Source organism: Macrobrachium nipponense, chromosome 4 (genome assembly GCF_015104395.2).
Source record: "Macrobrachium nipponense isolate FS-2020 chromosome 4, ASM1510439v2, whole genome shotgun sequence".
NCBI classification, from domain to species: Eukaryota; Metazoa; Arthropoda; class Malacostraca; order Decapoda; family Palaemonidae; genus Macrobrachium; species Macrobrachium nipponense.
Window position 1 is genome coordinate 91761846 of NC_061100.1, and position 12500 is coordinate 91774345.

At 38.6% G+C, this 12500-nt stretch overlaps 2 protein-coding genes across 5 annotated transcripts in view; one reads left to right on the forward strand and one right to left on the reverse strand.

Annotated features, from left to right (window-relative positions):
- The window catches only part of LOC135211016 (uncharacterized), a 151845-nt gene extending 139955 nt beyond the window's left edge, over window positions 1-11890 (reverse strand). Inside the window, exon 1 of the mRNA XM_064244037.1 lies at window positions 11670-11890. Coding sequence (XP_064100107.1) covers window positions 11670-11875 — 206 coding nt within the window. The 5' untranslated portion in view covers window positions 11876-11890. The remainder of the gene's footprint in view (window positions 1-11669) is intronic.
- The window catches only part of LOC135211014 (protein spaetzle 5-like), a 956827-nt gene that overhangs the window by 528990 nt on the left and 415337 nt on the right, over window positions 1-12500 (forward strand). Inside the window, exon 1 of one of the 4 annotated variants that reach the window (XM_064244031.1) lies at window positions 12405-12500. This exon is cut by the window's right edge and continues 386 nt beyond it. The exons of the other annotated variants lie outside the window; for them this stretch is intronic. The gene's annotated coding sequence lies outside the window, so the exon portion shown is untranslated. Of the gene's footprint in view, window positions 1-12404 lie in introns of those variants that run through there. 4 annotated transcript variants of the gene reach the window in all.

Consider the following 12500-nt stretch of genomic DNA (forward strand, 5'->3'; position numbering starts at 1 on the left):
ACTTATGGTAGCCAAACGTATTAGGTCATACTTTATCTTACGAAAATGATTAAAATATGTAGGCACGCAGCTTTATATTATGATAAAATCGGGAATTAAAATATGAAACATTTTTCTAAACTTTTCCTCGACTAACAACTATCAAGACGTTATTATTCAAACCACCGATTTATGAAAACATCAGGCCAGTTATTCGAACTCATGAATTAATTTCCAGTATCGCCTGTTCGCTGAGCAACTGCTGCCAGCTACGCCTGTGAAAAGAATAGGAGATTGGTTTGCTAGAAATAATGGCGTCGAGATTCCTGGGTTTACATCAGTTACTAACAAGATATGCACAATTGAACATAATACAATGTATAGTTAGCAGTTTCTTGAAAGGTCAAAAAATTTTCGCCATTCATAAAAAGACTCAAGTATGAAATGGAGGTTCGTCCTGATGGTTTTATTTTTCAGATATACAACGAACGAATAGAAAAACATCCTGAAAGATATGAAGCGTTTGATGAATATTTTTTTTTTCTAAATCTCAGTACATTTTATGTTCCATATAATGGACAGAATCTCAACTCGGATCAGAATTGTGCTTGAATTAATTCTTTTTAATGCACACAGTGAACAGTTGTGCTAAATTTCATGCACCATTACAAGGATATCCTCCGAATGAGTTGAAGTTTTATACCAAGAAATACACGATAACCTAAGGGAAGTTTTCAACCGATTATTTTCTGTCTTAATTTAATTAAAGTGTCTTCAAAATACGACTTTGTTGCCTTCGAATAACTCTTCATGTTAATGTTCAAAATGGTTGTTGTTACGCACGTGAATAAAAATTGTCGTGACGATCACATTATGTTGCACAAAAAGATGATTACAATCGAAGATTATATTTTTCCTACAACTCCTAGTTCGTGAATTAACGTAGAAGGCCACCAGTCACACACACACACACACACACACACACACACACACACACACACACACACACACACACACACATATATATATATATATATATATATATATATATATATATGTGTGTGTGTGTGTGTGTGTATGTATGTTTGTACGCCAAGACGTGCAAATTTGTTAATGTTCAAGATACTCGGGCGAATAATAAAAAAACCTAATAGAATTCTTTAGGTGCTTGCCAAATGATCCGTTGTTTAACCTTAGATTTATACCGCGCGGTGGTTGTTGTGGTTTTGCTAATATAGGTATATGTAGCGCAGATTGTTGATAAATCGTGTGCATTTGAACAGTGTGATGGTTTAGTTGTTTTAAATTTGTACGAAAATTTGGGGATGTTTCGTAAGCAGAGTATTTTATCCTCTTGTGGGAAAAATGAAAAGGACAATTTATTTGCATTTCTTCTCCTTATGCCTGAATAGAAGGGAGCGAGTAACTCACACTTGCATATAAGTAAAGGACACAATTAACTAAATGGCCAACCCTTTCATTGCTTGCTAATGAGTAGTAATGAAACAGCGACATAAAGCAAAGTTGTGACGCATACGATAATGCGAATAGAAATAATGGTAACGTAAAGCTAAAATGATTTCGAAAACAAATTATAAGCAGATTAGAGAAGCAGTGACATCGATGGAGCCATTTGCATATTATGATTTAATCAGTGTTGTTGCAAAGCAGCTGTAATTGTAAAAACAATCTGAATAATTGGTTTTTGATTAAAGGGTAGTTACACTTCGATAAGTATTTATGAATAGGTCAATCAAAGCATTGCTGAAATACTTGCATGAAATCTACATTGACAATGAGCGTCATTTGATGTTCTTTCCCTCATTTCCCACTCAACATCAGCGAAGGGCGATGGTCATTAGGGAATAATAATAGAAATAAAAATAAATTTAAGGGAAAGTGTCCATTACTCCCATTTGACTTGCTCCTAAATGCCTTTTAGGGAAGCAGTCAATATGAAAAACACTTGAAAGTTGACGACATATTGCCCGTTAGAAATTAAAGTAGGTATGAAAATTAAGTTAATATTGATAAAATGAAATGACAACTCTCAGTATGGAAAAAGTAAGCAGCCATCCATCAGTGCAAAACCTGATTTCAGCCCCTAATTATTTTTTCGTTTCATGTAACCACCCTCGGCGTGATCATCATCATACAAATGAGCAGAAGCAGTCGCATGATTTTGGTGTCCCTTTTGAACTTTAACCATCGACATGAAGAATCCTTTTGTAGTCAACGTGAAAGCAGATGGTGGAAAAACCTCTTCTGTGTTTAAATGAATAATAATAATAATAATAATAATAATAATAATAATAATAATAATAATAATAATAATAATAATAAACAAACAAATAAATAAATAAATAATCAAGATATGCTAGTAGATTTGCCTTTCGAAATCTCAGATATTGCTTTAATTCAATTTCAGTTACTCGCCTGTGATCTCTCAAGTACGCCTGGGGACAACCTTTTCTCTTTTTCGTTTCGAAAGACAGGGCCCTTGTCAGTCCTGTCATTCTAGTTTTCCTTCCGTTTTATCTTCCTTTCGTTCTTTTGACACTGTGTTACAGAGATTTTGGTTTGTGTTGCTTTGCACTGTCTTTGTCGTTCTCTGTATCGTCACTTCTCACTCACAGGACTAACCGTTCACAGTGAAAGATCTCGATCTCTGCTCAGTAAGCGTTGACCCGTCTTCCTCTTGTGAATGGCGATGAGACACCGAATCTGTGTTAGAGCACGAGAGGAAATACGTAATTTCCATGAACGTTTTCCTAAAAAAGAAAAAAATAAAAAAATAAAAAAAGAAAAAGAAAATGAACGTGAAACTCAAAGAATGACACTACAATCCGCGCGCACAGTCACAGTGGCTCATGACAACTTGTCTGCGAGAGTCATACCTGCGAAGTGATGAATCGGTCAGCTAAGTTCCTTTCGTTTCCCGATGACACAAAATAAGATTAAGAATTGGTGCAACCACGCTCCCCCGCCCCCTCAACCTTTCAACTCCTTTTCTCGTCCTCCCTCCATCTTCAACACTTAGCCCTCAGTTCTGCTCCCACCTTTTATCTCGCTGAGTCACCGTAAGGATCTATAACCAATGTGTGTGTGTGCCCTGCAGAGATTTTAATCCCTCCTGTATCGCCGCCGAGGAACTCCTCCTCCCCCTCCTCCTCCAACGACGAAAGAAAATCGTCATTACTTAATAGGCTAAGTGGCACGTTTCCTGAACTCACCACGATGGCTTATTATTGAAGGCACGATCACTGTCTTCGGAATGGGTGGAAGTGGGCAGCGGCAAAATCCAAGAGAAATGCAGCGGCGCTGTAAGTTAAACGGAAAAGCCAGAAAAAATAGGACGGCGGTGTTGAAATAAAAAAAGTCAATGAAATATAGGTTCGTCTGCGAAGAAATACAATGGAAAGGCATTCTGATAGATGGTCGAATATTCAGTTACTATCCGCAGAAATTGTTGTAAGAAACATTTGCAGTTATAATTACAAGAGATTTATAGTCGCTTGTATTTCAAGGGGACAACATTTTGCTTGAGAATACATACTGTTGTTTTCTCAGTAGTAGAAGCTACGGTTTATATTGGCCTCTGTTGCACCATCTTTCCTAATTGATAAATATATGCTAATGAGTGCGACAGATGTAGCAGTCGTGAGAAATTTACTTTCGAAGCTTTGAAGAACCTCAGGAGTAGCCTTGGTCACTTGTGCATGTTTAGTTGTTATGCAAAGAAAATTATTATACGAGAGTAAACTAAAATTAAATTGCACGAAAGAATTTAGCATGTGAATTGTCATTGTCGTTTATGCACTGACACAATCCAGTTAATTTATTTACCAAGTTTGAAGTACTAAAATCAGTGCATAAAAACCGCATAAAAACTAATTACAACAGGTGTATAAAACAATAGAGAAATGTCTGTGCAATAATATTGGCATTGTAGTATTCGGTTAAGAGGGAGTTTAATATAGAAAGCACATTTTTAATACAAAAATACTTGAATGCATATGACCGCAAAGTTGCTGTTCTTATGCTTCTGAAAATGTTTTCGTCGTCTTGAGAAATTTGGTTTGGTTCGTGTGGGGGGACCCGAGAACATTTTTGGCTTTTGCACCGATGCCATTTTATTCATCATCGAGGTAAAAAAAAAAAAAATTAACTTGTGAACCCAAGTTGATGGGTATTTCAAAATACCAGTGTTATTTCGAAATGATGCTACGCAAATTGATTGCGTTGGTTACCTGATGAAACTGAAGAGCTTAACACAGGAGTGAGATATCAGATCCCCTGTAACATACCAACTGTCAAGCGACCAGAGGGAGGGAGGGAAAGAGGGAGGAAGGGGAGGCGACTTATCGAGTCATGGTGATTCGTCCTTGTGACAGTCCTTCAGTCTCGTCGCCGGGTGTTAATCCTTTCACGATGTCTTTCAAGACCATTTAATATGCAAAGGCATCATCATGTACTCCCCACCCATCCCTTCCCTCACCTCCCCACCCCATCTTCCACATTCAACTCGGTGGAATATTATAATGGTACGCAGACATTTATCAACACATCTGCGTTATTCCTTCAAGAGAATTGTTTGCCGGAAGTCGAGACTTTCATGAATTGAAGTGCCCGGGGAAATCGGACGAGTTGAATCCGTCTCCGTGGGAAGCAGTTCCTCTGTATGGCGTCAAGTGTTGGTTTTCAGTCATCTGTCCCGTTTCCAAATGAACTTTTCATTGCACCTCAGTGTATCTGATGGTATACAGGCCAAAAGAGGAACGCCAGGTTGAGGTATGCATGGCGATGAGAGAGGCTTCTATGGTCATTGGAAAGCTCAGGTGAGGATGTGCGTCTGTCTGATTGATACGTGCCGTCATGTAGCTCCGCCCACCCGGCCCCAGAGTAAACTCCGCCTTATGACCGACCGATAAACTCCGCCTTTTTAATTGTTTTAAATATCTTAAAAAATAGTGAGTGGGGACTTGTGTCGCCTGTGCATATAACGAAAGGAATAGTTTTATATTTCCAGACACAATTAATCTGGTATGATATAAAAAGAGTTTTACATTTTCATCACAAGGTGTTTTGGGCTAACAAAATTAATTTCCATTTTATTCACGAGTCCTGTAGTTTACAAGTAAGCAAAAAACAAACTTCCGATGTAACCAAACAATCGCGCACTGCAATTGTGAGAGCGATCTCCTTGTCGTCAATGATGGCCTTCATCTAGTATATTTATTTATTTTATCGTCATTTAAATCCGTTGGAATAATACTATAATTTCTTAGCATTATTGCGGGCTTCCCGTATGTGGTGTTATTGTATTAGAAATGCATATTCAATGAGTGCAATAATAATATGAATATAGACGTTAAGTTTCTCAGTTATTTCTTCGCGCTTCACCTCCAGATTAATTTCTGAACACCTTTAGGGAATCAATTATTCTTATTTAGCTTTTAATGCTTCCCATTTACTCTTTGTTATTTCGTTAAATGCCACTTAACCTCCCCTTTCCCTCTCTCTTCCTCCCCATTTCAATGCAAATCTCCCCTTGTAACCCCTCCTTCGTTCTCGCCCTGTCACGGCTAATTTCCTATTTCACTCCCCTTTTTCCTTCCTTCCTCTACTCTGAGCGCTTCCCTTTCCCTCACCTCTCCCTGCACATTCCTCCATCCCAGATGGGCCCTTCCGTTGCCTTCTCCCCAACCAACCCCGAACGACCCCCCCAGCATCCTAACCGTAGTAACTAGCGACTATGGTTTACATGTTCCCACTCTTGTTTTTATACCAGAATAGATAACGGGTGATCCCCGAAGAGGGAAGAGGGCGGTCGGTTAAAGCATCAGCTGAGGGTGAAACAATAATGATCAGATGCATTACACCGCTTGACACCGAATTGAATACCATTGCCGGCTTTTACGGTGTCTCTTTTACGATCTTTACTGTATTAGCAAGATGATTAATTATTGTCGACTGTGCTTAGCATGTTGAATAGAGCGTAAGTAGGACTTAAGCAAGAATAACACTGCGTTATGGTACGTAAAAAAAAAAACGGATCGCTATTGGGACGAAAAAAAAGATAAGTCAAATTTTCATTTGTGGTTGTATTAATGCCCACTGAAGATAACCTGTAGCAGAGGGGGTTACTGAAAATGACCAAAATAGAGATCCGGTGTTACTTTTGAATGCATAACATGCCAGACTGTTGTGTTGAAGCTTAGAATATGACAACCTGAATCCGTGACTTGCTTTTGGCTTAGCGGAGCATACGAGACATTTGTCATTATACTTTACTTAGGTACTAATGACCTAAAGTTCCAAGCGCTGTGGGAAAAGGTGTCGTCAATAAGATGTCTCATGTAAACCATTCCTTCACCTCAGTAGAGTTCTTTAAAGATTTAGGAGGAATGACACGCAATCATGACTATTTTTATACCCTGTTGCCATTCAGTCCAAAGGTCACAGTCGTATTTCATGTAGCGAGAGAATGACAATGTAACATGAGGCAACTTGGAATTGGGAACTCGTCTGGAGTTGATAATGTGTTCAAGAGCAACAACGATTAAATACATTTATAGGCATCTGTAAAGTAACGTATTTATTTTTTGCGCTCTTGTACTAGTAACGCCAGCTGATCTGGGTACTGAGAAAAGATAAAGTTAACTGAAAAGAACTTGTATACACTCAGACGAAAGGAGGAGTTATGATTGTGTAAAAAATATTCACACACACACACACACACACACACACACATATATATATATATATATGTGTGTGTGTGTGTGTGTGTATTTTATAATAATAATAGTAATAATAATAATAATAATAAATCATTTCCCACCCCGGAAAAGTATATGACAGAATCCTGTATTAATGCACATATGTTTGCGGCTCAAGAATCATTAACCCGAAATATTGAGTGATTAATTTCCTTCGTTGTATTCGTTATGCCGCGTAAAATATATTTTCATTGTCAAAGTGCTTTGCTGATTTTAAGAGCAAGCAGAGAAACTAAGTTCATCACCACAGGAAGTTTGCACACACACACAGAGAGAGAGAGAGAGAGAGAGAGAGAGAGAGAGAGAAGGAATGGTGTGAATAATAAAACAAACAAATTATTGTCATTAGAAACCGGTCCTGCGTCCAAATGGAGACCATTCCAAGGAATACCGTGCGAAGTCAAGGAAATTTGCGCTTTATGTTAAAGGTGTGTAAGATACATTATACCAATTCAATGGACCCATGTATTGGTTATGGGATGAACAGAAATGACGCTCACTGTATAACAGACCTTAATGCGTGTCTCCGTAAGGATGACATTTGAATATATAGGTAATTAATATTGATTGTTACTACAGGACAAGTGCTCATGAAGAAATATGCTCTTGCTTTTTTTGTGTGCTCAGCCTCTATTTGTAAAATGTTATACTTACGTGAATCTTAATTATCTTGTACATTAAGCAAAAAAAAAAAAACATATGATGATACAGTTACTTAGAATCTTCTGTCCGTCATGTCAATTTGATTTGGAACCAGTTCAAGGTATGGGCATAAATGCGGGAAAAAAAAGCAAGCACTTTTCATCTTGTAAAATCGGAAATTTTCGAAGGTCAAATAAATTAAAGAATTCAAGGCATTATTGTGATACAGTAAGAGGCAGGGATCGTACGCGCCCAGAAGACAAGACATTGTCACCTTTATTAAAAAAAAAAATAAATAAATAAATAAATAAATTTATACATTTGTCTTCAGCATTACGAATATACATGCACGTGTATATATATACATATTCTGACCTCCTAGTCAGGTAGGCAACGTGAGCTTGCTCTGATACTCTGAATCCGAGTTCGAATCCCTCTGCATCAGCTCCAATGCTTTGTAGTGCAGAGTGTATCAGAAGTGTAAAGAGTTCGAGAAGTTATTAGGATAATGTGGTTATTACAATTACATGCAAATACGAAGTTTCTATATATATATATATATATATATATATATATTATATATATATATATATATATATATATATATATATATATATAATATTGTTCATGCATGGGAAGAAACGTGTAGTTTATGAAAGTGAACATTTGAGATTAGCGCAAAATAAATAAACAATCGATCATTATGTTTGTAAAACTGTATAATCTTAGTCTACTGTTCATACCGTATTTGCTTAAATAAATCCGAAAAAAAATTATACACACACACACACACACATATATATAATTATATATAATATATATATTAATATATATATATATATATATATATATATATAATAATATATATATATATATATATGTATAGGTAGATAGATAAGTGATGAGATACCAGAGAAGACCTAATGCCCCTTCTTCGTGAGCTCCTAACTAATACATCATGTCATCCATTACACGACGTTTCTAAAACCTCATTCATATTCAGGAAAAGCACACTATACTATCGACGTGAATTTTAATAAGATATTAATCCTATGATATGAACTGACGGCGACATTTTTTTTCTTTCAACTTTTTCGCAGTCGATGAGCAGTTTTTGTATAATAAGGCGCTTACCCCTAAATGAAATGCTTGAAGGTTATCGCAGTATGCCTCATTGTGTTAGTCATTTCAGGAGGGTCGTCACGACACGATAGGACAGCGGTCCTCAGCTGGTCAGCAGTTTAGAATAATTTCATATTACATCGGCAGTGACGTTAGGCAATTTTAATTCATGAATTAATATCATGTGTGGTAAGAAAGCATTGATGAGACGGATTAAAATTTGGCACTGTTGAACAAGAGGTCATGGCTATGTGAACGAAGTTTGGAAAGACCGAAAAGCAGAAGGCCACGAAGGAGAAGGGTATTGAGGCGATGAGTTCCACCTCCTGACGCAAAGAGCTGTACACAAGTATCAAATAAAACACTCCTGAAGTTACAACGACCACACATACAGAGAGAGAATTTTCAGGTATTCATGTGGAGGTAGTAGATCTAGCTATGAATAAACGAGGTGTCAATAGTTACAGACTATCAGGAACACGAAGAAAAAATAAAGCTCCTTTAGTATCTTAGAATTATTGTTCACTTATGCGGTACAACTGCAAGAGACAAAAGGCGGTGACTAATACGAGTATTATATCCCGTTATAGAAAGAAAATAGTGGGACATTTCGGATACAGCTACTTGACTGAAATCTTTTCGGGTCATGTTACAAAGTGTTCAACACCCGTGATGTGATGTTCGTACGGTAAGTCTGTCAGTTTATATATGGAATTACACACACACACACACACATATATATATATATATGAGAGGAAGTTTCGCCTAACATCTATCGAGCGCGTGAGCGCATGTAAGAGATAAATGTGGATAGCATAGTGTGTAGCGTTTTCGATGCGCTGCTGGTGAGCCATCTGTTTCATGTCTACGAAGCAGCTAATTTTCTGTTTACACTATATGCGGCTCATCTAAGAGTCAGCAGTTAAGTTTGAATGTGATATCTAGTATAAATTAATTGTTATATACCATTTTCGTTTCTTATAAAAATCGTACACAAATTGACGAAGAAAGATTGGGGTTCATTATTGATACCCCGAGTAACTGACTTAATCAGCAGGACCTAGCATTGGCACCAGTTGTATTTCCTGATAATTCAAAATTTCAGAATGAAATTCGAACTCTCATAAAAATTAACATTTACTTGGAAGCAGAGGTTGAGCGCAGATCTACTCACGCAGGTTTTGTTTTTTTTCCAGTTAAAAAATTCCCATCGTAGTAATGTCCATGGGAATGCGGAATGTTGAAGATTTCTCATCGGCATTAATTAGGAGATTTAATTCACGTTTTGCGTCAGCCCAATGATAACTAAACGGTATCGAAAGACTTTTCGTAAGCAACTCTGGCCGCTTTCTGTTGACACGGTCGCTCTCTAAGAACATTTTTCAGTTTGAAAATCGACTATTGTTTATTTAAATTATGTGACATATAAATATTATTTAACGGCTAACGAAAATTGTTGCAAGAATATATATGGAGAAATTAACATTATTTTAAAATTGATACTAACTATAAGAAAGCTGCGAGATATTGAAATATTGCGCGCACCGACTTAAAGTTACGCAGTGGGCAACTTCATCGCCAAGGTTTTCGAAAGAAACATTGAGAACAGATATGAATTAATATTCTTTTCATGTTACCGCAACGCTCTGTTTTCTCATGAATTAGAAGGAGAAAAATGAAAACGAAAAATATCGCTATACCTTTCATTCCAATAAAACAAACCATTCGATTAAAAATGAACAAATCATTTGACCGTAAAAAAAAGAAAAGAACAAAAAAAAAAAATTAGAAATTTTCGCGCGAGCAGAAGAATATTATGCAAAAAGAAAGACTAGTAATTGCACAGTGAACAAAAGGACGGCACGATGGCTTGCAGGCGCGGAGGGAGTGACATGCATTTCTGCTGAGCGACTCACTCATCAAAGGTGCCTGCGGCGATTCTCCTCTTTAAAGATCTTTCAAGTTCTCGGAAGACTGTTCTGGCCCTTGTGGGAGATCTGGCTCCTTTCGGCCAGACCTTCCTCTCCTTTCCGGTTTGAGACCGGATTTTGTCGCATACCGCCTTCAGATAACCACCGACTGATTTCCTCTTATTTTGATGTCATAAAAGTTAATCCCGCTATACCTTGTCGTAAGCATTTTGATGGCAACTCTTCGTTTATTAAAAACTATGTAAGTAAACCCCAGTCCAGAGATGATATCAGACGTTTGCTAAAAATATAAAATTAGGACGACGAGTAACGAATAAATATACATGCAGGTGAATAATCTTTATATTTTTGTCCTCATCAAATTTTTCATTACTAAAGAGGCCGCCACTGTTGAACTTAGCAAGTGCATCTTGGCTATCAGTTGTTTATTTGTGATGGTAAAATTCTAAATGAAGCTAAAAAAAATCTTGGTGATTGTGGTTAATACTAAAATTCCATATCGTCACGTAAGTTCGTTATTGTGAGTGATGTTATTTTCAAAATGTTAGTGACTGAAACAAATGCAATTGTTGGGTTCCTTCTTACCTGAATGCATAATGCTCTGTTTATCTTCGACTATGATTCTTAACGCAAGTGGAGCGGCCTTTTTGCTTAATCCAACTCGAATGTTATCTCAAAAAACACATAGGAAGGACTCCTAAATATATTGCTAAGTAAACATTCGAAATGAAACGTCCACGGGACGGGAAAGCGAAAGGGCATGAGGGGGGGAAAAGATAATATTCCAGTTAAAGAGTATTCATTTGGATGTTTTTTCCTTTAGGGTTGTCACTGAAAGGTATTTAGAATCAATAAATAACTTGCATTTCTGCAACCTGGCAACTGCATATTTGAAGAACTTATCCTCAACTGGCACCATGGCCGCATACCGATGCCTCACGATTTGGCACTAATATTTCCTGTAAGCTTGGACGATGATGGCACTGCCAAAAATCATGTACACATAAATCGGAGTGGTCCTTGCCTAATGATGATTTACATTTCGCGGCACATCTTAAGCGGACAGAGGGAGGGAGGGAGGGAGAGAGAAGACGAATAAATCTGGCCGAATGTATGTTATGTTAACGCAATGACGAGTTCGAGGGCGCCGAATATGCACTCGCCGACGGACCCACACGTCGAAAGCACTCCGAGTCATTCTTCCTTATCCCTTTACCTGACGAAGTCTCCGGCGCATTTCAGAACAATGGGGATGATGCCAGGTGACCCCAAGAGATTCCTCGCCAACTCAAGGTCGCGTACGTGTTGACCAGAAGGAGAAACGAGCGAAATCGTTGATAGTGAAATGGCGAGATAGCCATAGTGCTGCAGACACCCCCAGGTAGCTGCACTGAGCAAATCCGCCCTTACCGCCACCACCATCGGCCGCTCGGGGGTGCCAAACTTAGCTGGTTTGTCGCGTATGTTTGATAGCGGTGTGGCATGAGCTTTCGGGACATTGCCAAGAAGCACTAGTGATGGTGTTGATCGTGGTAGCGTCCGGTGCTTTGCCTGCGTGAGATTTGGGGGTCAAAAAGGGTCAGGGACCGAGGAAGAAATTGCGGAAGGAAGTTGCAAGGGTCAGAAGGGCACCTCTGGTCAACGTCAGTAAACACAAGTCGGGCAGCAGGTGCTAGGAATACCTCTGCATTTTCTCCGTCGGCTTACCTGTGTCAGATTGGAGATGGGTCGCAGCCCGCCCGCCGCCGCTGCTGCTGCTACTGCTGCTGCTGCTGCTGCTGCTGCTGCTGTTACTCCTTCGTTCGTGCTTTCCCGCGATTCACGTTTGCTCCCGCTCTGCAGCCGATATAGCCCTGGGAAAAGGCAACAATTCTTTCGCTCTTCGAGAGGACGATTCCCGGTAGGAAGTGGAGAAGCTAAAGCAGCCAGTTTAAGAACACATAGTGCGGGCGGGTGGGGGGCAGTGTACCACTGGCCAGAGAGCGAGAGTGTCTATCTCGCTCTCTCTCAACACACACACACTCACTGTCTCTGCGATACCCGACAA